General features: G+C 38.6%; 1 protein-coding gene across 2 annotated transcripts in view; it reads left to right on the plus strand.

The window, feature by feature from the left end:
* Positions 1-2,623: 2,623 nt before the first annotated feature.
* The window catches only part of LOC145787918 (alanine aminotransferase 2-like), a 30,260-nt gene continuing 5,089 nt past the window's right edge, over positions 2,624-27,794 (plus strand). Inside the window, exons 1-6 of one of the 2 annotated variants that reach the window (XM_082599758.1) lie at positions 2,624-2,911; positions 19,284-19,373; positions 25,669-25,777; positions 26,706-26,839; positions 27,018-27,131; positions 27,580-27,789. In XM_082599758.1, coding sequence (XP_082455884.1) covers positions 2,708-2,911; positions 19,284-19,373; positions 25,669-25,777; positions 26,706-26,839; positions 27,018-27,131; positions 27,580-27,789 — 861 coding nt within the window. In that variant the 5' untranslated portion in view covers positions 2,624-2,707. The remainder of the gene's footprint in view (positions 2,912-19,283; positions 19,374-25,668; positions 25,778-26,705; positions 26,840-27,017; positions 27,132-27,579; positions 27,790-27,794) is intronic. The other variant, XM_082599764.1, reaches the window with a different exon arrangement.

Raw genomic sequence — 27,794 nt, forward strand, 5'->3', positions numbered from 1 at the left:
GTCTTTGTAGTGTAGCTGAGTGGATCGCACATCAGAGAAGACGGCAAATTAAGCGTTGGAGGGTCTGGAGGCTTCGCCCCCAGCTCATTGGATAATCACAAAAAATTGCTTTTCCTGATGGAAATCTGTTTAAAGAGGCCCTAAAATGTGGCAACGGTTATTCTTCCAGAAGCCCGAGGTCCACCTTCAACACCCAGAAGGTCCGGATTCGGACTGCGGTCCGCCAGTTGAGTATACCGTAGCCCTGGGATAGGCCCTCGGCCCCAAACGCTCACACGACGACGACGATTGGCAAGGACCTTTTAAAGCCCAAAAGAGCAGGTCTAAGTGACGAGCACTTTGAAATGCTCGTATTTCTCAAAGGAAATTAACTTATAAGCCACTGAGTAACTTTTTTTAAATAAAACATTGTTGGTTTTGTGCTGTTATGTTAGCATGGATGGCTCTAACACTATAAACTTTATAGTAGGCTTAACTGTGTATTAACTTAATTAACAGTGTAGGCTTAACTGAATATCTGAGAATGAACATTCATGACGAATTAAACATTTAGACAACTATTATTCTATGTCTAACACTGGATTTTGGTCCTGCAACGTTAAAATTAAGATTGTTAATGACTTCTAAACATTAAATGGATGTATAATCACGACATAGGCGAAGCACAATTTGACAGATTTTTATTTTTGATTTGTTTTGGAATTGCTCTCAGAGCACACCAAATTGGAAATGTTTTTCAAAAATTTCTGGGGGAGGCCCCCCAGACCCCCCGCTGGAAGTGTTGCCCTCGGCAACACGCCTTCAGGCTTCGCCCGATGGTTACGCCTTTCGTGCCTACTACCTTGCTGCAGCATATTTCCAAGTTGCTTTCCCAACGGTTTAAGCCACCGAACGTCACTGCTATAAAGGCTATCAAACATTGCGGTGAAACTGGACTTGCATGCAGAGCTGGCCAGGTGCAGCATTTTAGCCTATGTTCAGATTTGTGAGTAACTGAAAGTAACTAGTAACTGTAGGCTAACTAGTAACGGTAACTAGTTACTTTTTAAAATTGGTAACTGTAACGATAACTCAGTTACTATTTTGGCCAAGTAACTGTAACTGTAACTCAGTTACTGTAACTTTGCCCACCTTTGCCCCCATCAGCTAAATCCGTCCCTGGTCACGTCAAGAACGGTCTAATAGTATTTTAGATTAAAAGACCGGAGCCGGTCAAATAACCATTGCCGAGTTGTTAGCCTAGGCTACTTCATGCAGCAACTTGAAACTGATCGAAGCTATTTTTTAAAAGTTATTGTTGATGAAATCGGAGATTTGTTTGTTTGTTTGTTTGTTTATCTTTATCCTGCATTGCGAGAAAGCGGACTTGAGCGCTATGCATCGATGTACGCCTTCCGACATACACCTGACCCACGCTGCAGCCGACGGCAATGTCTGTTTCCGGTTGTCTACTCTACTTATGACTTAAATTTGGTACTACCCATTACTCGAAATCGCTCACTGAGTAGAGGCAATGACGTCATAATGTAACGTTTTACTAAAACGGAGAAAATTAAAAGCGATCCATCGCCATTGAACCAGAACAGAATTGCTACTGAGTACTAAAAGCTGTGGTTGAGTGATTGGGTGGAAAACGATTTACCATTTTCACAACAAGTGAGTTTTTTAAAGAAAAAGAACGCAAATATTATAGGAGAAAAGCATTTTGCACATGGTTGAAATTTGAAAATAATGAATATTCATAACGGGTTTTTACAGATTTATATACTGTGTCTGACGGCTCGCAAATCATTCGCTCATTTATGTAATTCCCTATTAACAGTGGCGTACGCAAGAGAGGATGGGTTTGAGGGTTAAAACCCCCCCTTGCGTTGGAAGTGTTAAAAAGTTACATATAAAATCATTTCTTCTGGACATAAAAATCTGTTAGTTCTCTTTGTTACCAAGTTATTTCTTTCCATTTCGCTGTGGTCTGAACCAAAGATATGGAAAACAAACATTTCCCACTTACTTTAACCCCTCACCCTAACTCAGTGCATTTCCACCCCGTACTTCCTCCTTTATAACAGTCCATTCCAACGTGTGTGACGTGTATAAAGACGTCATCACCCAGTTGACCAACAGGGCGAACTGTGAGAGCACCGTTTGTTGGTCTTTCTTGCCTAGGCCTATATGTTTTTATTTTGTTAAGTATAATATATATTTGATTTACAATATTGAAAGGCTAGTAAACAATCTCTCTCTGGCTTTCTCAATCTGAGAATAAAGATTCAAAACCAATTGTTAGCTGCTCCTCTTATTTTATCAGTGATTGCATAGCAGGATTGAACTAAAATCCTTTCAAGCTCACTCTGCCATGAAGCCGACTACTTTCATACTTTCTTAAATGGTGTTAGGCCTACATTGGATTTAGTTTACTGTATAATATTTTCTTAAGACTTTGCAGTTTGCATAATAAAATTAAAAAGGGTGGCAAAATATAGAGAAAAAAATGCACACAATTTTGATGTATTGACATGAGAAGACCCAGAAAGTACAACAGCATACCGTAACTTTTCTCAACTGTTAGATTTTGCAAGAATTAAGATTTCAGGTTTTATTGTTCTGTGCTTCAGGTGTTGCCATTACACTTAAAATTAGACAAAGTAGGTTAAATATTTTATATATGATGAATTAATTTCAGCCTAATACCACTTGGTCTATTGAAATGAAGCTTCTTTGTATTAAACCATGTCATATAAGACATTTGGCAGCAAGTGTCATACTGAAACGAGGCCTTGCGAATGTGTCAGCTTGTTGCCAAAAAGTCTTGACTTTGGACTCCATGAATCAAAACACAAGAAAAGTCGAATATGCTGTGCGGGGTCCGATTGTTGTTCGTGCTGGAGCTATTCGGCGAGAACTGGAACAGGTGTATTTCTAAATAAAATTGACAATAATTTAAAATTACCATACAGTAGAATTAGGCTGAAGTGGACAGCATTTTGGCTGTAGTCAAGGGTCCACGTCTTTTAGGCGCTGGTCAAATAGGCGCACACACTGTGGCGTCTGAATATTTAGGTGCGGAACACTGGGGCAACACTAAAAGGCGGAAACGCGGAAATAAACCGAAATAATTTTAGAATTAAAACAGTCATAGTATTTAATGATCTCACAATTGCTTCTAAATTATATCTTTCAATGATATTTCAACATAAGAAAGTGTTCGGTATTGAGTTGTGGCTAAAATCGTATTTTCGCCTTTTTCCTATTTCAATAAATTCCTTTCAATTTCGAAATTTACTCCAATAACTGTAGAATTAAAACAGTCAAAGTATTTAATTACCTCACAATTGCTTCTAAACAATATGTTTCAATAATATTTCAACATAAGAAAATGTTCGGTATTGAGTTGTTGTTGAAAATCGCATTTCCGCCTTTTTCCGGTTTAAATAAATTCCTTTCAATTTTCGAAATTTACTCCAATAACTGTGCAATTAAAACAGTCAAAGTATTTAATGACCTCACAATTGCTTCTAAACAATATCTTTCAATGATATTTCAACATAAAAGTAGGTTCGGTGGTGAGTTGTTGTAAAAAATCGCATTTCCGCCTTTTACCATGTTGCAACATTTCATTCTTTCATGATGAAGTTATCGCTGTGTTAAACAATATGGACGCCAAGATCGTACTTTCGCGTTTTTTACATCGGCATTAAATCGCTACTTCTGCGGACAACACGCCATTTCACGCCCGGCTTATTTCCGCGTTTCCGCCTTTTAGTGTTGCCCGGAGCACTGTGGCACGTTCATTTAGGTGCTATTCCTAGTAAAGTCTGCAGATTGTATCAGCTTGGCAGGTAAGGCAATGTTTTTCTCACAAAATGTTATATTGAACTGAAACATATGTTGTCGTGTTAATGCGTGTGTGGAGATGAGGTGCGAGACAACGTTCTACTATTCTTGATACTAGCACATCTCCGTAGGACATTTGCTATGCATCCTGAACACAGGTTGCAGCCAGATGGAACCTTGCTTAATCTGTTATCTTTCGCAATTACTTCTAGGCAGTGGCTATTTGACCGGCGCCGATCTTTGAATCTGAAACACTATTTGACCGGTCATGACGTCACTATACAGTCACTTTTTTTCTTTTTCTCTTTCAAAGCAGAAGACGAGAAGCGCGTATATAAGTTCTAAATCTGACCATTTTATTCAACTCGTTACGTGGCGCGTGCGATGCGTCGCCGGTTCCTATTCTAGAGGGACTGAGTTCGATACTACCCGGAAGCGTTCATTTTTTTATTTATTATTTTTTTAACAAAATTTTGACCCGAAGTGCATTTTTGTATTGAGTTGCATTACATTTACATACAGGCCTCGAAATTCACGGCGGACATGTCCGCCGTCACAGCATGTTTTGACGGGGTTTTGACGGAAAACTAAGTTACTCTTCACTCAAGTTTACTTCTCGCTTCCTTGAATATACCGTAGGCTACAGTATATTTTTGACTGATGGTTTGTGTAGTCATTATTTGACTCACTAAAAGTAGTCATGTTCGGAAACTTGAATAATTTATTGATAAAGCTTTCGCCGACGCAAACCTGGACTAGCAACAAATAAATGCCGAACACGCGCATTAAAACACAATATATTTTCTGTTCAATATAACATTTTGTGTGAAAAGCATTGCGGTTTAAGCAGCTTCACTCACGGAAGCCATGACATATTTTTTTGTTCAATATGATATAACGTTTTGTGTGAAAAGCATTGCCCTACCTGCCAAGCTGATACAATCTGCAGACTTTACTAGGAATAGCACCTAAATGAACGGGCGCCACAGTTAGGGGTGTTCAATTTCGATTCGATTTCGATTAACCCTATTTCCTGTGACGTTTTTTGGCCAGTTGACTTGCGGACGGAGGGGTCGGTTCGACACTAGCACTTTGAGCTTGTGTAACTCCAAAACTACACAAGATAGAACAATCAAATTTTCACATGATGCAGATAATTCATCTGACAACACAGCATCGAAAATCTTTTGCAATTTGTTCAACAGCACAACTTGAAAAATCAAATAATTTGATCGCTGGTCATATTTTTTTTATTTGATTTGAGAAACCGCTTCTTAATTACTTTATAATTGAGTGTGACCGGCGGATTCTTTTGTGTTGGACTTTAATCTTTTACGCGTAGACGTCGTTCACGCTTCAATGAAATCGTAATTGGTGTCAGACTTGCGTTTGCTTGTTGTTTTGCCGGAGGCATTGAAAAAATTTTTTGCTTTGTCTCAACATTTGCAGAGAATGAGACAAAATCACCACAAAAAAAACTGTTATAGCCACATGTTATAGTCTACATATTTTCAAACGTACTGTCATCACTTGATATTAGAACTAAATCAAGCAATGAGCTTTAGTAAACATTTTATTTGTGACAATTGTGTTTTATCCAGTTTTCTTTTCACACTCACACTGTCTAATTTGGTTATACATGATCAAGAAACACTTTGTACTTTGCAGCACATCCCAGGGAGCTATTCATTCGTTTTTAACATTGTTTCAACATCTAGAGACGTTGAATCGATGTAAAAAATGTATGAATTGCTGTCTGGCTAGCGGTTAAATACCGAAAAGTAAGGTAGCCTAATGGTGTCACATGGTATTTGAAGAACAACCTATCCAAAGGTAGTTGCTTGCTTCGATAGGAGCTCATTCCAACTTAGACCTTCATGCACTCCAAAACAAAAAGCGTCTAAAACTTCTGACTGATAAACTATGTCACGATGCATTACAAAAGTGATATGTTTCCATACTTACCAACAATGATCACTTTGAATAAAACAATTTTGATAAAGTGTAGTGATATAATAATCGCTTAGTCAAATCGTATTGGTGGGCTATAGAAGAGGTTGTTTGTACATTGCCAAATGGAACTCCCGTTCTGCGTGACAAACTCAAAGTCGTGGGATAACGATACGAAAAATAAATACATTTAGCAAGATATCAAATCTTGCAAAAAAATATTTTTTAGGCTGATTACTATTGTCGTACAAAAGAAACAATCACCAAAGTTTTGACTTTTTCCTTCGGCAACATTGAAGGTTATTGATATTTTAAAAATGCACGTTTGTGTCTAAACGATTGGCATGGCTTTTTTCATGTTGTCAAGTAGATTTGCAGGATAACGTTTTCTACATTTTTTTCTAATTTGTTGGACATGCATTTTGTGGCAAGCTATTTCTTACGCATTAGAAGATTTTTCTCTTCAAATGTTGAAATAGCTCGTTAGATGCAGTTTGCGGTTGACAGCGTTACTGCAAAAGCCATCTTTTGTGATTGATACACACTCAAAAACAAAAGGCGCATGAACTACTGCTGGCCGATAGTCCACGTCACAATACGTCATAATGACGTTTTTCCGAACCAAAGACTCAGAAAACCAATTTTGTTGTATATTAGTTCAGACGTCTGCAGACGTTCAACCAATGACAAAAAGTGACTTCTTCTTCGTTTGAACCTTCTTCGCCACTCCAAGGGTCGAGGGGCTCTGCCTTTTACCACCCTTGGGCAGTGGCGGCGACGCGGTCTAGATGTTTGGGCAGGTGTCGAGCAGCCATTCAATTGATTTGTCATCCAGTTCACGCAGACCACGCACACCATTTGGCGCATGGTAGATGGCGCAATTACAAATGGTGTGGTCTACGGTTTGTTCCTCCTTACCACACTCACAAATCGCGGGAGCAAGTCTTTTAGGCGCAGACAGTTAGGCGCCGGTCAAATAGGCGTGCACACTGTGGCAACTGGATATTTAGGTGCGGAGCACTGTAGCGCCCGTTCATTTAGGTGCTATGCCTAGTAAAGTATGCAGATTGTATCAGCTTGGCAGGTAAGGCAATGCTTTTCACACAAAATGTTATATTGAACAAAAAAATATGTCATGGCTTCCGTGAGTGACCGGCAATGCTTAAACCGGCAAATGCTGCTTAAAACCGGCAATGCTTTTCCCACAAAATGTTATATTGAACAGAAAAATATATTGTATTTTAATGCGCATGTTCGGTATTTAGTTGTTGTTAGTCCAGGTTTGCGTCAGCGAAAGTTTTATCAATAAATTATTCAAGTTTCCAAACATGACTGAGTTCACTTTTAGTTAGGTAAGTCAAATAATAACTACGCTAAACATCAGTAAAAAATATAATAAAATAGCCTATATTCAAGCGGATGGTTGGTAGGCTTGAGTGAAGAGTAACTTAGTTTTCCGTCAAAACCCTGACTATGTTTAATAACCAGCGAAGTCGCACCATTATGCTTGCAGCCAGGGTTCACATGCCCTATAGAAATGTATTCATGTAGTAGAGCATTGTCTCATAAGTAGGCTACTCGCCACACGACCAATCCATCCCGAGTAGAAGTAGCCTAATTGCGAAAGATAACAGATTAAGTAGAGTTCCATCTGGCTGCAACCGGTGTTCAGGATGAATAGCAAATGTCCTGTGGAGATGTGCTAATATCAAGAGTAGTAGAGCGTTGTCTCGCACGTCATCTTCACACGCGCATTAACAAAACAATATATTTTTCTGTTCAATAAAACATTTTGTGTGAAAAGCATTGCCCTTTCTGCCAAGCTGATACAATCTGCAGACTTTACTAGGAATAGCACCTAAATGAACGGGCGCCACAGTGCTACGCACCTAAATATCCAGACGCCACAGTGTGCGCGCCTATTTGACCGGCGCCTAACTGTCTGCGCCTAAAAGACGTGGACCCCAAATCGCGGATGGAGCCATCCCCCATTTGTGCATGTTCGAGCGGAATAGTCCGACGCCAGTACGCAGGCGGTTGAGCCGCACCCAGGCCTTCCTTGGCAAATGCATTCCGGTTGGGTGGTTGCTGGTGTCGGAGATGAAACTTTGGAGTCTTGAGGAGTTCTTCTTCCACTCCGAGCTCCATTGGTGGTCCGCCCAGGTAGCCGCACTGATGGATTGGTCTTCAGCAGTTTTCATCAGGAGTTGTGCGGCACGTACAAATGGGTGTCTCGATTTCAGTCGCTGAGGTTTCTCGTTCACAGACTCATAGAGACTTGAGTAGAGCAAGTGGTTGGGGTTCGTAGCGCGACGAGAAAGAGACAGGATAGCTTCTTCGCGACGAAGCTCAGCTGGTTGGATGCCTGCAAGGACAGGGAGATTTTCCGATGGTGTAGGTCGCAGGCATCCTGTCACGATACGCAAGGCGTCATTTATGGCAGTGTCAATTTGATGGCAGTGGGCACTGCGGCTCCAGACAGGTGCACAGTATTCTGCTGGAGCGTGAACTAGCGCGATGGTGGCAATGCGCAGGGTATCGACTCCGGCTCCCCAGCCGGAGTCGATACCCTGCGCATTGCCACCATCAAAGTGACTTGCTGATGTGAGACAAAGTGATTGCTGTTCCCAATGTGCAAATATTTTGATAAAAAGTAATCAAGTCTTTGCCACATCTTTCTGGTCCACTTAGGCTACTCTGGTCAATCGACTTACGCTGAAAATTACTTATCGACGTTATTGGGTAGTCTCACAGTGAAGTTGTTTTGTGTAAAGTCTTGCTTGTGAAAAAGTCGAAGTAAAAACACAAAAATGAAATAAGTTATATTTACCAAGTATTATATTCTTGAATGAACCATAGTTTTAGAAAAATATAGTTTGAACAAGTTTCATCTGATAGAAACTATAATTGGTTTCATAGCGAAGGACCAAATAGCTGTGAAAATCACTTAGAGCAATCCTTCGTTGTGATTTTAATTTCTCCTTATGCAAACCAAGGTGAACCTCAATATACAAATTTTTATGCCAAATGATAAAAATCGTTTTTCCTTTTTTTCTAATTAGTTTTATGAGACAAGGAAAACAATCCGTGTAAAAAGTAATTCAATTCAACATATTTCCCTTATGTTGTCAGATATGTATTTTGTGCAACAATGCTTTAGAAAAATTGCTGAGAATGGTATAGCGTTTGAGATGCAAAGAATGCCACTTCGCGGTTGATGGCGTTATTGCAAAAGCCAATCTTTTGTCACGGAAATGTATTAGAAAACAAAAGGGCACAAAAGCGGCTGACTGATAGATTACGTTACAAAAACGAGGCATTGATTTCAGATTCTCTCAACCCAACCAACAACTTTGCTCCAAATGACATAAATGTCATAATTTATTGAGAAAAAGATATAGGCCTACACGGTTTTGTGAAAACAAGCTTTTGAAAACCAACATTTGAATAAAAAGTTTGAATTTATTGAGTTGGTCCTAATAATAGTGTTTCTGCTGAGATATATCAAACTTTTGAATCCTCGTAGAGAAAAAATAATTTTGTAATCTCTCAAGCAACTGCAAAATTACCATTTAGGTAAAGATTCAGTGATTATACAATATGTGCAATGTTTGTCAAAGCACAATAATTTAGTTGCGCGTGTTTTTCCACAAAAGCGGAGAAGTTTAGATAGCCGATGTCAAGTTCTTTTCAATATCCTTCAATCTCTCGATTTTATAAAATATTTTAACTACATCCATAAATATTCATGTGAATATAAGTGTTCAGGTACATGCAGAAGTTTATTGGCGGGTCAAGAACTCACTCCTTGTTGTTTTCCGACAAGAAATCAACAAGAAACTTACCACGTCAGTCGGTTTGTTTTATGAGATAAACTGAGTTTTGTCAAGAATTTTCCTACTGCTTCTTGTTGTAAGTTAGAAACAAAATGTATTTGCCATAGAAAACAATGTAAAATCACATGTTTTTCAGCATGGCTCATCGTATGCTCTCTGATAATTTCAAAGAAACTCAGATGTAATTAAAAGATTAATCAAAGCAATTCAAAACTCTAGTTTGCAAACAAAAGGCGGAATTGTTATGGTTGAATGCGTTACAACAAAGCCAAGTCATGAGATATCTGCGTCGCAGTTCCACGCACGGCGGCGCTCAGTAATCCTATTAATCCGTATAATTTGAAAACAAAAAGGCTAGCTAGTAGCAAGCTAAAATATCAGAGTATGTTATGAAAATCATGTCATATCCCTGAAACTATAGACAATAGCAACGTCATTTAAAGCGGAATAAATACTTGAATAATTTTTAGGAAAAGTCAAAAAATTTCAAAGGTGTGGATCGCGTAGTTGTTTAGTGATATTGCTTTGAAAAGTACCAAGTCCCCACCAACCCCCCCGCCACAGGACAAACGGTTAAGGTGATATTCGAAATGCGTTTTTCGTATCGGACAGATTCGAAATTATAGCCGCCCTTTCGGCAGAACGCGGTTGAAAGTTACGCGAGTGGCGCGAAATCTGTCTTGTCGCATTTTGCAAGCGAAAAAAGACTTCGACGCATGCGCATCGTCGATCACGTGACTATCACATGCTCTCGCGGGTCCAACGGCCAGGGATGCCAGGTTGGCATTTTTAAAGCCAAATTTCTCTCAAGAATGAAGATAGCTAGGTTGTGCAATAGCAGAAAGTGTAAGCTGAGCTTTGTCGCAGTTTTATCCATTTTTTACCGAATCCATAGGCGCTTAAGCCGTGGGGGCAGGGCCGTAGCCAGACCGCAGAGCAAGGGGGGGGGTCAACTTTTTTTTAGGGGGGGCCGAAAAAATTTAAATAGGCAAAATCATTATAATTGTAGCTGTTGCTCGAGAATGTTAAGATTTTGTCAAGGGGGGGCAATGCCCCCCTGGCTACGGGCCTGTGTGGGAGCCAGGCTCCCACGCATATTTCTGTGTGGGGACAACTTTTTATGCTGTATTGATACATAAAACAATAGATGAACTAGTAATCGGCAGCAGGAAAACACTTTTTGAATGCAAACCGCAACAGCTTCGCAATAAATAATCACTAGAATGAGTTGCGATGCTACAATCCAACACCAGACAACAAAATCTGTCATTTTTACATTGATTTAATGTCTGCAGACGTTGAATCAATGTAAAAATGACTGATTTTGCTGCCTGGGACATAGCAAAAATCTAACATTTTGCGTCGATTCAATGTCATCAGATGTTGAATGCACCCAAAAACAACATAATTTGCTACGTAGACGGAGCGTGCATTTAGCTTTATGCGCTTGCAAACATACTCGATGTCGCTTTCGAGTCGAAACCTCTGCAGTGAAATGTCGCGGCAGTGAAAATGAACTTGAAGTGTTTGGGATCCCAGCGACCTCGGCTCCAGCAGAGCGATTGTTTTTAAAAGCTGGCCTAACCGTCACGAAGCTGAGATCCCGACTGACGGGTGACCATGTCGATCAGCTTTTCATAAACACCAACATGGGCCTGGAGCTGTAGACGTTATTTTGTGTTCTTTTTTCGCAAATTTTTATGACTTTTTTTCGCGTTTTCTAGCAAATTTTCATGTCGTTTCTTTCAATAAAATCACATTTTGCAGTGTGGTGAATAGTTGTGATATTCGAAATCGAAATTCGGAAATCGAAAATAAATTGAATTTCGAATTTCGAATATTCAAATAATCGAAATTGAACACCCCTAGCCACAGTGCTCCGTACTTAAATATCCAAACGCCACAGTGTGCGTGCCTATTTGACTGGCGCCTAACTGTCTGCGTCTAAAAGATTTGCTCCCGTAGTCAGTGTAGTGTGAATAAAATTAACCCCTGGCATACAATCTTAAAATTGTGTAGCTTTCGTAGAGAGATAATTCTTGAATACCATATGTAGACACTTGGACAGATAATGCATTGCATAGCAACTTGATAGGATTGAATAGCATATATAATTCAAAAACAAATCATAAAATAAAAAGATAACTATAAAATTCGAATGTTTTTCGAATGTTTTTGGAATGTTTGTTGTTTTCAATGTTTTTCGAATGTTTTCATAAATTCGAATGTTTTTGGCAAAACTTTCTGTCCTCATCAGGAAAATAACTTATTATAATTCATCTAAACTAAGCAACAGATAGTCGTAAACTGAGCTATGTACAAACACAACTGAAGAACAAACACAAAAGATGTTAACATTCTGTTTAACATTGATGAAGCTTTGTCATTGCACATGACTACTGACTAGGGAACTGTGTTCCGAAAGCTAGTGCAATTTGCTATGACCACAGCGAACTCACAGCATCAGACTACAGGGGTCGATCTTAACTTTTTTTTTCACTAGCTCACCGGACTAGTTGCTCCCCGTTTTCGCTAGCCCGCACGATTTTTCACTAGTCCGACCAGTTTACTGACTTTTCACTTAAAGTCTGATGATCATCATCATAATCCATCGTCGGTTTGTTCCCCACTAGTGGGGGTGGCCGATTGTTTCCGCGCAGCAATTGTTTTTATCCCTTTTCTCCATTTCACCCTGTCCCTTGCATCTTCCTCCTTCACTCCGATTTTTTTAAATTCATCCTTCACTTGTTGTTTCCACGTTCTTCTTGGACGACCGCGTTTCCCCTTTCCATCCACCTTTAGTGCCCATCCACCTCTAGTGCCTTTCTAAGAAAACTTCCTTCCTCCCTCCTTATCACATGTCCATACCATCTTACTCCATTTGCCCTTGCCATTTGGTCTATAGTCTCTCTCATCTCTAGCATATCCAACAATTCTTCAGTCCTTTTTTCCCTTCTCGTTTTCACCCCACACATTGCTCTCACCATTGACCTTTCCGTTCTTCTCAGGATTGCTAGTTCACTCTCTCTCAATAGCCATGTCTCGCTACCATATAGCATTGCAGGCCGCACACAGCTCCGATATACTTTTCCTTTCATCCTTAGTGAACATTTTCTGCCATACAACATTTTCCCACATTCCCTGAACTTTGCCCAGCCCAATCTTGCCCTTGTTGTCATCGCTGCTTCACATCCACCACTTCCATCTATCCGATCACCCAGATAACAGAAGTCTGTCACTGTTTCGATGCCATGGCAGAACTCATCATCATGGCCTTCCACTTCATTCCTTCCTTTCCTGCATTTCCCACAAAAAAAACACTTCGCCAATCTTGTTGCGGCTCTCTTGACATTAGCACATCTTGCATGTACCCACTTTCCACATTCCTTGCATTGCATTGAATTTCTCATCACTGTCTTGCCACATATTCCACAGGGATCTACTTTGCTCTCAACAACTGTTCCTTCTGCTCCACTCACCATCACTTTTGTTTTTTCAAGATTCACCTTCATACTCATGATGTATTAAGATAACTGTTTTGGTTTAACTGAAACTAACTAAAGTAAAGGCTTTCCGATTTCAGTACGCACAAGAGAGCAACAATACGTACAAAAACACCTTCTCGTACTACAGAGACGCAAACAATGCAATTTTAAAACATAAAAAATAAATGTGGCATGCGGTGTGTGCTTAATATTTACTTATGTTGTAATATTACATTGTGTGCATCTGTAGTACAAGATGACACGCCACTCGCCAGGGTGATACAATAATAATATTCGTTCACTGTCAAAAGAAGTGGACTATTGGATGGATTGAGTTTGGTTAGGCCTCTGCCGTCAGCGTCAGACCTGTCTGGCTTGTTGGGTCAGCATAACTTTTTAGGTCACGGAGGCACACGAGCTCTTCAACTACGACAAGGTAGCAATCCAAAGACGGAATGGCCTGTTTTGGTGAGTCCGATTCGGTGAGTCCGATCCCTTAACGGGGGATTTTTTCAATTTTTTTTTTAAATTGTCGGGTACTGTAGCCTAATTATCATTGCCGTTTTAGGGTTAGGGTTAGAGGTTATGAACTCATCGAATCGGACTTACCGAATAGTAGCAGACCCATCCAACGAAGAGGGACAAAAACGAAATAAAAGTCAAATAAAATATTGTTTGTAAAATTGTTCAAGCTTGAGGACGTATTAATATTACACAGTGACAACAAGCTCTTCTTCGCCTGTAAATATTTTCACTAGCCAATCGGACTAGTACTGCAACATTTCTACTAGTCCGCGCAAATTTTCACTAGCCATTGGCTAGCGGACCAGCGTTAAGATCGAACCCTGGGCTAAAACAGGTCGTTAATATCTACATTGTGAAGTTGTAACAAAATGTTAACACCTTTTGTGTTTGTTCTTCAATTGTGTTTGTACGTAGATCAGTGCAGATTGTAATTAATTTCAGTCATTTAGTATTAACATTTTATAAATATCAGTTGTTTTGTTTAGATCAGTGGTTTTCAACCAGGGTTCCGCGGAACCCTAAGGTTCCGCCAGTAAGTCTAGGGGTTCCGCAAGTTTACATTCAAATCCGAGAGTATATTTTATTATTATATGCATATTGTTTAAATATAATCAAATATTGATTAGGTTTGCAACTATTAATAAATGCGCTACACTTTAACAAGTTCTCTCCGATCCTGAATTTTCGTTGTTTTCTTGTGGTGCTATTACCTTTAACTTTCTGCTTTCCTGCCAAATTTTGTCGACATGTTTTCTTCGCTTCAAGGAGTTCTACAATTTTGGTAAAGAGGTGACTTTCTTCAAGCATAAACAGATAAAACCAAGCCACCACACGGCATTTAACATAATATATTAACATTATATTCTCGCCTGGAGTCCTCGCCATCCTCTTCATGGACACCCTTGAAAAGCAGACATTGCGGAACCAGACAAACCTCACTCTCTACAGACAATATGTTGACGACACATTCTTGCTGACAGTCAACAATAAGGAAGCCTTAGTCATCCAAAATGCTCTCAACCAAGCGCACCCAGCCATCAACTTTGAAATAGAATTACCAACAGCAGACAACACCATCTCACTACTGGACTTCACCATAAAAATCGATAAAGACGGCACAGTCCACCACGAGTTCTACCAGAAAAAAGCAAAGGCAAAACTACTTTCACACTTCGATTCGGCCCTACCCACAAGCAGTAAGAAGACCATACTCTTAAACGAAATACAGAGAAGAAGGGATAGATGTTCTTCACCCAATAAAGCAGCACCACACCTGACTGAATTCGAAAAGACAATCAGGGAAAACGGATACCCAAAGGACTTTCTTAAGCAACCACCCAGACGACGATGACAGCGACAAAGCAGACAACCCCCACCTCAGACACCATACAACCCAATACATTTCGAATTTCCTTATATGAGCGACGACGCGGATCGTAAAATATAAAGAAAGTCTTCAAAGACCTGGACTTGCCAGTCCACCTCTTTCGACGCTCACGAACCCTCCGAAATGCACTTAAAAAACTAACATTAGCACATCTTGAGACTTGAGACATTAGCACATCTTGAGACTACAAAAATCCGAACCTTGCCAGCTGCAAAACTGCCAACTACGGAACGACGACATGTGTACCACCAAGAACTGTGTCTACAAGATCAGTGCATGCAAAAAATGCAGGGAAAGCTATATAGGCAGCATGATCCGCCCACTCCACTCCCGCATCAAAGAACACCTTAGCTCAGATAAAAGTTCGATCTTTGATCATCAACAACAGTGCCACGCCGACTTTGAATTTAAAATTATTGCCAGAGAAAATGACTCGGTACAATTACTTTTCAAAGAGGCCATATTCATCAGCAGGCAAAATCCAAAAATCAACAACCGTGCCGAAAGGGAAGAACTACGTCACCTAATCTACTAACAACTGATTCAACAAAATTTCACAGCAATAGCGCATAACAGCACAGAAACTCAACAGCCGGCAGCCTCAAGCTAAACCAAAGAGCCACATGAAAGAAGCACTCACTGAATTCAACACCATTCGTCATAGCACATGACTAGGGAACTGTGTTCCGAAAGCTCGTGTAATTCGATATCACCACAACTAATTTGCAGCATCAGGCTTAAACAGATCGTTAGAATCTACACTGTGAAGTAAGCAACGATCATGCTGCTAAAAGCGAAACTCAATCAATTGCATAATATATTAAACTGAACATAAAATATAAACTATGAACGTTTTCGGCCATACACATGTTAGCCCTTTTCAAGGAACAAAAAAATAACTCAAGTTCAAGGAGTTCTTTCAGACAGTTTGTACACCGGTGGTCAAATCGCCGTGAACGTATTAGAGATCATGAGTATTTTAATTTCATTTTATTAATCAAACGATGTTTTTTGCATAAAGCAATTAAATTATTGAACAGGGGTTCCTTGAGCTTTTGGAATGTTTCATTGGGTTTCGTTCCACCAAAAAGGTTGAAAACCACTGGTTTAGATGAATTAAATAATTTTTCTGACTAGGGCAGAAAGTTTTGCCAAAATTGTTCAAATTTATGTAGTTATCTTTTTATTTTATGTATAATATTGTTTTTGAATTATGTAATTCAATCCTATCAAGTTGTTATCAATTATCTGTCTATGGTAATCTTAATAAAATTCACCCAAAGTAGAATTTTTGGGGCTGGTGTACATTGAAATCGACCGAAAATGTAGGGTGTAAGTACTTTACCTTTGCTTTACCGTTCATACACTTCACCTAGGGATGGTAGAAAACTGTCCACTAACTTCACCCTATATGTCTTGATCGATTCCAATCTATTACATATATTCACATCATAGGCGTCGACTTTTCAAAAAAACCTTGGGGGGGCAAGAAAGGTGATGACGTCATAAACATACCGCTATTTTACTCAATTAAAATAGTCTTTGATTAAGCTTACTGTCTTGTTTATTGACACCTAGGTCGCCAACCGAATTTATTAGAACCGCTGCTTGAAACGATTAGTTTTACGCTTGTAGTACGCCTTGTCGTAAAAATTTTGATATTGTTAGCTCATAATTGGAACAGTTGGAAAACAAGCCGATTCATTTCCTTTTCGTGCGAGAGAATAACAACGATCAATTTAAGACAGTGAAGTTATCGAAATAAAACGCAAAAAATCATGATTTCAAGCAGAGTGGAAACCCGCTATCAGTTTTATTAACCTCGTTTTGCTAATTACTTACCTTCAAAGCGCTAACAACGGCAAAGTGTTTTTTTTTCTGTTTTTTTTATCGAAAGTCTTTACAGTCCTTTATGTACTCGAGTATAGGTCGAGATGTTTGCAAGTGATTTTCACCTCAAAAAGACAGGTTCAACTTATACACGGGACAAGCTATTATCTCTAGCTCGGCAGTTTTCAAAATAAACGCATTTTTACTGCCGCAAAATCATTGCCGACGTAGATTACGGAGTTTGAAATAGCGTCGTTTTAAGTAAAAGTTTTGAATACGTTTATTTGCAGTGATTCAAACTTAATTTTTAAATTTAATGATTTCTTGTCAATTCTAAACTTTATGCACTTGTTGAGCAATATGCTAAGCTCACCAGACAAAACAGCGGAAAGAGCTGTTTTAAGAGATCGATTTTTTTATTTTTGCGTGTTGAATATAATCGTTCTTATTTCGTAACATGCGATGATTGTTGAAGTCGGTGTCAAACCTAAGCAGCCGCATAAAACAATGATGTCAGGTTAGCTAGGTGACAATAGTGGTAAGAGACATCGTTAATGCAGGCAATATCTGCGACCAAGACCACTGAACACCTTTTCTTTTATCAGTTTTCAACTTAATTCTCACACATTGCGAACAAAACAATGCTGTTGAATCATAATTGATCTCACAGCGGGAAGACCATGTTGAAAATACCGCGTCTAATTTAGCTGGTTAACTTAATCTTGCAATGAATAAGTTACTCTACCATCTACTTTGAAATTTCCATACCGTATGAGAAAGCTATGCGATCAGCTGCTGTTTTGCAGGCAAGAGCAACGTGGGCTGTTTTTCGCTTTCAGCATTCTTAAAGTCCGTTTAAATGATCTAAATCTCTTTCGCAAAGTGTTTTATCTTTGAAACACCACTTGTAATAACCATTTTTGTTGGCCTTCAACCATAAGTTTACAGGGGGCGCTGCCCCCCGCTCCCCCCGGGAGTCGGCGCGTATGATTCTTATCGTAGCGTTTATGACTAGGGCAGAGATTTAAACACCGGCTCTGAATTTTCATCTGATATATGCTGCTTTTGGTTATAAATGTATTTGTTACATATGTGATATACTTCATGAATTATGGAATTGTGTTTACTATGTATATTAAAGTTGCTTTGTTTAACTTAGTAAAATGCAATTATTCATGGTTCAAAGCAAAGAAGCTACAATTCTCCAACATCACTATTCAACATCACGTAATAATGCCGGATTGTGATGTCATAATGGCGCAAGTCTCTACTACAATGCCAGCAGTTCGGTTAAACCTTTATGACGTCTATTATGACATCACAATGTGGTGCTGTTGAATACCGATTGTGTAGAAAGGCAGATTCTTTGCTTTGGGCCACCATTACAATTATTTCCGAGCTCTCAGTTATCGAAACAACAAAAAAATTGAGATTTGTTGTAAAATTGTCCAAAAACAAAATGCATAATAAATTATCCAGTACTGTATAACATAGGCCTAATTGACGTCAGATCAACGGTCTTCATATTTAAAACATGATTAGAAAGAAGCTCACACAGTGACCCAAAGAAGGTTGGCCCAACTCCGGCTTTTTTTTGGCCACTGTGTGAGCTTCTTTATATTCCTGTGTTTTCGTTAAGTTAATCCCAACCTTACAGAGGTAGGTACAATGTATTTACATTTGTTTTTATTCGACCATTGACACAAGTTTGCGTGAATAAATGACGGTCTGTTAATATTTTGTATTGCAGTTTATGTGACTTGAGCGTGAAACAAGTTTGGTATGCGTAGAACGTAGCTTGAACTGACACACATTAAGTAGTACGTAAGTCTCAGTCTAGTTAGTCGTCCCTCTTCTTGAAAATGCAAATCTTAAAGGGGGCTGTCATGCCGACTAAACAGCCCCCCTAGTTGCGCCCCTGGTCTCTACAAATAAAATGTATTTGAGCTATCAAACCCAGGCCATTTGCTACATGCAACCACATTGTGAAAAAAATCAAAATAGGCATTTGTGCTCTATGCACTCAGCCTTCAGGCAATCTCTGGTAAACTGTGGTGCATTGCCGTGTGATGTAAAACATGATCAGGTGGGACATGACATCTCCACTTTGTCAAGTATTGTCAAGATCCCCACCTGAGAACCAGTGGTTACGGCCTCTCTAGACTTGCCTCATCAAGGTATAACTGTTTGCTCACTGGTGTAAGATGCGATGGCACAGTCATGTTGCATTGGGACTTGGCAGAGAGTGTTGCCTGTGATTGTGGTGGAATGCAGATATGGCAGCCCACATAATCAAGGATTACCCGCTGTACAGACCACTCCATAATATGGAAGGTTTATTGTCCATTGACAGTGGTGGCAGGCAGCATCTAAATGATGGGTGCCCTGAAATATAGTGACAACACATGAGAGAAGAATAATTGTGTTTGTTCGCAGGGTTTAAAGAAACCTTTCATAGAGGTGATTTCTGCAAATATAGGTGATGCGCATGCTATGGGTCAAGCTCCTATTACATTTCTTCGTCAAGTGAGTCAATTTTATTTACGATTGAATGCTTTTTACAGAGTGACTATTGATAAAAGGTTATTCAGTTTTCACATTACATGTTTTGACGTCATTCAGTTTTCTGTGCTGCATTCTAGTAGGGGGGTAGGCTATGTTAAAATTTAAAAAAATCTCAGTATCCCCAAAAATGTGCTACTGGGTGTAAAAAAACATATTATAAAAAAAATTTTGGGTTGCCCCTCAAGGAACTCCCCGTTACCGGGGGGTGTAACATGCGATTTCCAAAATGCATAGGATTTGACACCTAACTTTTGAACCGGTGGCCATAGAAAGCTCGGACTAATCTTAAAAGTTTTGTCTTGAAAAGTTAAGTGAGGAAGGTAACAGTTTCAGAAGTTTCAGGTGTATAGTTTGGCCCATTTAGCCTACCTCGATGGTACAAAATCGAAAATTTGGCAATAGTTGGCCTTAATGAGTTGAAAATGGGCCTAAATTTTTTGATTAATAAGCTATGATAGGGTTGCAAACTTGCCATATTTTTGCATGAGTCATATATGCCCGACTTGACTATGCTTCAGGCACATCATTTCCTGCAAACATCAGAGTGTGTTACTTCTTTTTCATCAATTGATATGTTCAAATCGACATTACTTAAACCAACAATTCTCAGCTCGGTCGATGTTTGCTTGCAAGAACACTGTAATGAAGTTAAGAGCTTGCTTGCTCTGTTCAACCTTTTGCAAAAGGCTTGGCAACTCAAAAAGGGTCTCTGTTTGGTTTTGATCCTGCTGCAAATGAGGACACAGGATCGCTGTTGATTGTTGGAAAATTAGATCGGCAAGTGATGATGTCCTACAGAAACTGGATAATCTGCCAGTTCACAACCTGGGTGAAGAACATAGTGTCGGATTAGCGAACTACAAGACAAATATTTGTGGTAAAGAAATCTTGATACAGTCTCCAAAAGTGTAGTTCTCAATAAAAGAAGTGAAGTGTAGTTCTGAAAATATTCAGAAGATTGACAAAATGGAATGGGAAAAATCAGTGCAAGACATCAAAGAAATTAGACTGCAATGGAATGAAAGCTTATGAAGAAAAAGATTACTCTGAAAAAGAAGCTCTTAATATTAGAGCAAAGTAAACTTGCTGATTTAGATTTCTTGAAAGCGCAAAATCCACCGGGGCCTTTTACCACCTCTGAGGAAGTGACTGCTTACCTTCAAAGTGATGCTGCAACAGATCATAAGAACAAAACACTTTACACTGAAGTTCGCTATGCAAAGAAGGCATGCCTCTCCCAAAAATCAAGTGCTTCAATATTCTGACTCAAACAACACTATAAAAATTCCAGATTTGAAGACTATGCCAACAACCTTATCAGCTAGTTAGATAATTCACGTTCTTGGGCAACTATAACAATGTCAGACCTCCAATGTGTGCTTTCTGCTATGTATTTGCTTACAAAGGCAAATTCAAGCTCCACATCAAATGATCAGGAATCTGATTCCGCAGCACCAGTAGGGGTGTTCGATTTCGATTATTTGAATATTCGAAGTTCGAAATTCAATTTATTTTCTATTTCCGAATTTCGATTTCGAATATCACAACTCTATTCACCACACTGCAAAATGTGATTTTATTGAAAGAAACGACATGAAAATTCGCTAGAAAACGCGAAAAAAAGCGATGAAAATTTGCGAAAAAAAGAACACAAAATAACGTCTACAGCTCCAGGCCCATGTTGGTGTTTAAAGGCATACTAAAGGAAAATTTCAAACCGGAATTAAGCATTAAAATGAGTAAACTGAACATTCAAGAATACATTTCAAAAACAATTACCCAAAAAAATTTGTTTTCAATGGCGCTGGCAAGGCCCAAAGTCCAGTGTTTCATTTATTTTCATTTTTTTCAAAATGACCAAAACGTGCAAACACAGCTCAAGAATACGTCATAAAGTCCAGCAATAACAAAAGCCACGTTACCAATCTGATGTTTTGAGCAAACTGTCTGCTGTTTTGATGTTAAAATGTGCTGTTTTGATGTAAATACATACATAGCCTACAGTCAAATCGCCCGCAGTAACAATTATTGCGTGATCGGTTGATTGCTAGACTTTATGACGTAGACTTTATGACGTTCTTTACAGTCGCACGCTTCGTTGCTCAGGCCAATCTCGTTTTGAAAGCTCTGACAAAAGCACGCGCACAATGGTGGTCAGACCGCAATGGGGCAAAATTTTATTGAAAATCGTTTTATGGTAGCATGTTAAACACAAAGAACGTGGAAAATCGCCAAGTCAGGTTTTTCCTTTAATACCCCTTTAAGAACACAAGCGACATGGTCACCCATCAGTCGGGATCTCAGCTTCGGTCAGGCCAGCTTTTGAAAACGATCGCTCCACTGAAGCCGAGGTCGCTGGGATCCCAAACACTTCATGTTCATTTTCACACCGAGCGATTCACTGCCGCGACATTTCACTGCAGAGGTTTCGACTCGAAAGCGGCATCGAGTATGTTTTCAAGCGCATAAAGCTAAATGCACACTCCGTCTACGTAGCAAATTATGTTGTTTTTGGGTGTATTCAACGTCTGATGACATTGAATCGACACAAAATGTTAGATTTTTGCTATGTCCCAGGCAGCAAAATCAGTCATTTTTGCATTGATTCAACGTCTGCAGACATTAAATCAATGTAAAAATGACAGATTTTGTTGTCTGTTGTTGGATTGTAGCATCGCAACTCGTTCTAGTGATTATTTATCGCGAAGCTGTTGCGGTTTGCATTCAAAAAGTGTTTTCCTGCTGCCGATCGCTAGTTCATCTATTGTTTTATGTATCAATACAGCATAAAAAGTTGCCCCCACACAGAAATATGTAGCCAGCCGTGGGGGGCCTCGCCCCCCCTGAAAAAAAATTTCACCCCCCCTTGGCAAAATTTCAACATTCTCGAGCAACAGCTACAATTATAATGATTTTGCCTATTTAAATTTTTTCGGCCCCCCCTAAAAAAAAGTTGACCCCCCCTTGCTCTGCGGTTTGGCTACGGCCCTGCCCCCACGGCTTAAGCGCCTATGGATTCGGTAAAAAATGGATAAAACTGCGACAAAGCTCAGCTTACACTTTCTGCTATTGCACAACCTAGCTATCTTCATTCTTGAAAGAAATTTGTGAAACTTGGCATTAAAAATGCCAACCTGGCATCCCTGGTGCAGGACTGGCCGTTGGACCCGCGAGAGCGTGTGATAGTCACGTGATCGACGATGCGCATGCGTCGAAGTCTTTTTTCGCTTGCAAAATGTGACAAGACAGATTTCGCGCCACTCGCGTTACTTTCAACCGCGTTCTGCCGAAAGGGCGGCTATAATTTCGAATATGTCCGATACAAAAAACGAATTTCGAATATCACCTTGATCGAAATCGAAATTGAACACCCCTAAGCACCAGCCTATCAAGTTGGTGAGTTCGTGGCTGCCATCTGGATTGAAGGAAGCGAGTAACACTGGTACCTTGCGAACATTGTTGAAGTTGTGAATGATGATGCCTTACTACTTAAATACTTCAAGAAGGTTGGCAACAGTAGAGATGGAGAAATATGGATTTCCCCTCAAAATTCTGAACTTCTTGTTACTGATACTTATCAGATCATTCATAATAGCTTGGATGTGTCGACTGTGTCGTATGTCAGAGCTGCCCGAATCAAATGCTGTGTTTCAAATGAAACAGTTTAACTATTGAATGAAGCTCTTAATGAAAAGATAAAAAAACACTTAATTTGATATCTGGAACTACACTACACAATACTTCCATAACATTGGACCTTTGAAACATAACTATTATTGTTATTTATTTGCGCCAGACAAAGCTGTCCATATCCAAAACAACGAAATAATACACAAACTGCGAATGCACAAACAAACCATCATTTAATATTACATAACATCCTGTTCTTATTATTTTATCAGTATATATTATGAAAATGCTTTATAATGACTGGCTGTATGCCTATATTTGAATTTTTATGACATTACCCAAAACGTCCCTGATTTTAAACATAACGATGTCATATATATAATCAATCAATTTTCTACAACTAGACATGCATATGATTTATTTGAAAGTACTAATTCGAATCATAACGTTTTAACCCTATATGGACAAATTTATCGTTTAGTTAAAAAAAAATTTTTTTCTATTTTTTGAAAACATTTTAGTCCAGTTAAAACATGTATTTTAAAATTTTTTTTTTTCGAGTACTTTAATTTTTTTTCAAACGTAGCAAATCTGTTACGTCAGGCACATTCGCACTACCTACAGAATTTTGAAACGTAGCAGATCTGTAACGTCAGGCGCTCTAGCAACAAAAGCACACAATAAACAGTAACAAGCAACTAGTTTATTTTCACTTAAACAGCACAAAATTGTTCATTTTTTGTGAAATTTCAAAACAGTGTTTCGTTTTGTCTATGCAAAGGTGTTCTTCACACTTCTGACAAAAGTATAGGCAGCTTGTCCAGCCAGACATTTTGCATAATCCCCTTTCTATGCAAACTTCTTAGCTGTTTTTCCGAGACGTTTGGAAGGGTCTAACTGGACCAAATACAAATAGGACTGCTGCACAATAGCTTCATCATACAACAGTTTGAAGTAATTGGCTGGTGATGAAATGTGGGTCAGCTTATTCACGCACAGTGGTCATCGAAGGGGTGTTTCTCATGGAAGGACTTTTTCTTACACAGCTCCAAATTGAACAGGGTGGTTTGGTTGTCCTTGGTGGATTGATGGATTCCATTATGCCTTCATCTAAAAATAACAAGTTGTAAAAGAGTCAGGAAAAATACTACAAAGCAGTATAAAAGTAAATGACAAGAATCACTATTATTTTCCATTTATGAATTTGACATACATATGCAATTATGCATTGTACAAACATTACCTATTGTGGGACTGAGAAATAAGTGAGACATTCTCAAACAAATACAAAACGCAATGTGGCTCAAGAGAGCATGGTGGAGAGTCCTTTTTACCATCAGAGTATATAATCGAACACATCAGTTTGATAGTAGAGAGGTATGATGTATATTTTTAGTTGTCGTCGTCGTATGGGCCTCTGGTTATCATTATAACATGGAATGGATTTTTTTGCAGTTTTTGCAGCAAGTTTCTTTTGTGACAAAGTCCACTAAAGCTGAGTTAATGCTTGGTTATATGGAAGGTCAGTCATTATACGTGTTCACTGATAGTGTTTATTTGTATAAAACTTACCTGAATCACTAAAGCTGTCATCTGGCACATCAACAAAGGTAGAAGGGTCCACTACTGGAACAATATTCGTGTCAGACTCCAGAATATCAAAACATTCATCTTTTCTTTTTCCACCAACTGGTCTTGTATACCGATTTTTTCCATAAAAAGATCATGTATTCATTTCATTTTGCACCTATGAAAATAAAACTTTATTGATTACAAATCTAACAAAACAAAAGTTTTGAGGTCAAAAAAACAGTTGCATGATGGACGAAGTCAACAGATTTGTTACGTTTGAACTTAGGATGACTGTAGCATATATAAACATCATTTATGAAATATTTTGTTATCAACTACTCCAACAGTCTTATTTTCAAATAAAACAAAAAATCCAACGCATTTGGGTGTTCTGAAAATCCAAAACTTTACGAGAGAACATCTAGGCTAAGCTGCTGTTGCTATGAACCTGACTCAAAGAACTTTGTGTTCGAAAAAATCAGTGAAGCGAGACCGCAGTGTTTCCAAAATGAAATAATACTATAGTCAGATGCCACAGAATCAAATTCTTCAAAATTAAAACTTATGAATGCTTTTACAGTAAAATAAATTGCGATAATTTGAAACGTAACAGATCTGTCACAAATGTCTATATAATATAGGGTTTTAAACAAAAAAATTATCTCGGTTTCAAACTTATTAAGGTAAAATTTTGAATTTTATACATTTACGATAGGTCAAATAGGCCGTTTTGGACCAAAATGGACCTGTCCCATACACCTGACACTTCTGAAACTGTTACATTCCTATCTTAACTTTTCAAAACGAAACTTTTGAGACTGGTCTCAGCCTTCTATGACAACCTGTTGAAATTTTAGGTATCAAATCCCATGTATTTTGACAATCGCTCATAAAACCCCCCGTAGTGGGGAGTTCCCGGAGGAGCAATCCAAAATTTTTTTCATAATATGTGTTTTTACTTCCAGTGGCATAATTTTGGGGGATACTCAGAGCTTGTAATCAAAATTCGTATTTTAACATACCCCCCTAATTCTAGTGCATCATCATGTTACAGGTAGTGGCATTGTGCATTTATCCAGACTTGTTAAAATCAAGCGATTTTCCTCAAGATGCTAAAGATCGAGCAAAAAGAATTTTAAGTGACTGTGGAGGAGGATCTCTTGGTATGTGGTTGATCCTGATTGGCTTTAGCTTGGGTGCTATTGCTGTGGTGTGAAATTGTGCTGTTATGTGTAAAAATTAAGCCAGTAGAACATTAGTAGAAATATCACTAAACAGACAAACAATCACAGTATACTTGTGTGCCAATGTTTGTATTATCTGTTATGAATTTATTATCGTTGCGCATATATTCAACAACTGCTGATTATACAATCTAGTCTTTTGTATATATACATTTATGATGAAAAAATTGTCGAGTAATCACAAATCCGTTTTACTTTTTAGAATGTTGTGTTATCTGTGACAACGAGACATTATGCTTGATTAGAACAGCAGAATGATCCAATACACAAAACTTAATGCCACATGATATGCTTGGTGTAATAACATGCAACACTTGCACTTCATCTGATGAACAAAATGCTTTGGAAACTCACACACATTTACTGGAATCAAGTCTAAGCAATAATCACAATTCACAAATTATACTGATGAACTCTGCACCTGTTTCAAAGCACATAGTTTTTGTTTCGCTTCTTCGGCCGTGTGAAGCTGTTTTACTTGATAATTGTGTTGCGATTTTGATAGAGGTCAAACAAAGAAATCCTACAAAAAATATTTTAATGCAAAGAAATATTTCTAATGTTTTAGAAATTTCTAAGTAGCATTCCAATTCAACCTCGACTGAAGAAATAAATCCAGGATTAACTAAAACATTGAAAACATTTGTCACTCCATAAAAAAACAACCTGTGTTAAAACTTTTCACGCACACTTGGTGTAACATTTGGTCCAGAGATATGTGTTATCAAAAATGTCAGAAAATGAAATGTCATATCAAAATTGTCAATGACAGTGTACTAGCCACTCTTTGAAGAAGTCAACTTGTTATTTTTTTTTTTGAAACATGAACCTATTTGTTTTGTGATAGGTGCATATTCTGCTAGCCAAGGCGTCGAAGTGATACGAAATGATGTGGCACACTATATTGAACAACGTGATGGAGGAATTTCGGCAGATCCAAATGATATCTTTTTGTGCACGGGAGCAAGTGATGGAATAGTGGTAAGTGTGCGCTTGTGAAGACAGTAGGACGGAGGAAAATCTGAGTAAGAAAACACAATTTGTAAAAGATGTGATATTGACAAAAATGTGTAACTTGACATCATGATATTTAAGAAAAAAATTATATTGTGCAAAAAAACAATTTGCATGATGATCTTCTAATAACTGCATCTGTTAGGCAATGCTACAACTGCTAACGTCCGGTGAAGGCAAAGCTAGGACAGGAGCTATGATTCCAATACCACAATATCCTTTGTATTCAGCTACTCTTGCTGCTCTGGATGCCAGGATGGTAGTGTTTTATTTATTTGTAATTAAAATAATAATTGTGATACTACAAATAAGAAAAAATATCGATTTGAGAAATTTACCAAAATGTTTTAAAACCAGCTTTACACTAAGTTTGCATTGAGAAAAGTTTCTGGTTTGTTAAAGGTAATTGACCTTACTGGGGTTAACTAATATTTTAAATAATTCAGAGAAAACAACAATTCGAAAACAAACGGAAACTTTACTGTGTCAAACTCGGTGACCGGGCCTGCGTCAGTAGTTCAAATCATCCACAAGTTTGCGAAACTACCAAGAATAAGTTCTTAGACGCTTTTTCAGTCCAATGATAAAGATTCCCACAATTATATTTTGTTTGCACTAAGCGTTTATATAAAGCATTGGAATGACAAAATATATAAATAGTTATCGCACGTCTCCATTTACTAACACCTTTCGCGTGGACTTCGAAGATACCTTACTACCTTGATGAAGATAACAACTGGGGGCTTGACGTGTTGGAGTTGCAACGAGCTTTTGATGAAGCTGAGAAACAATGTCGTCCTCGTGCTTTGTGTGTTATCAATCCTGGAAATCCAACTGGCCAAGTTCTAAGCCGAAAAAATGTCGAAGAAGTAATTAAATTTGCAAAGAAGAATCATTTGTTTCTTTTGGCGGATGAGGTACT

This window comes from Aplidium turbinatum, chromosome 2 (genome assembly GCF_918807975.1).
Source record: "Aplidium turbinatum chromosome 2, kaAplTurb1.1, whole genome shotgun sequence".
In the NCBI taxonomy this organism is placed as follows: Eukaryota; Metazoa; Chordata; class Ascidiacea; order Aplousobranchia; family Polyclinidae; genus Aplidium; species Aplidium turbinatum.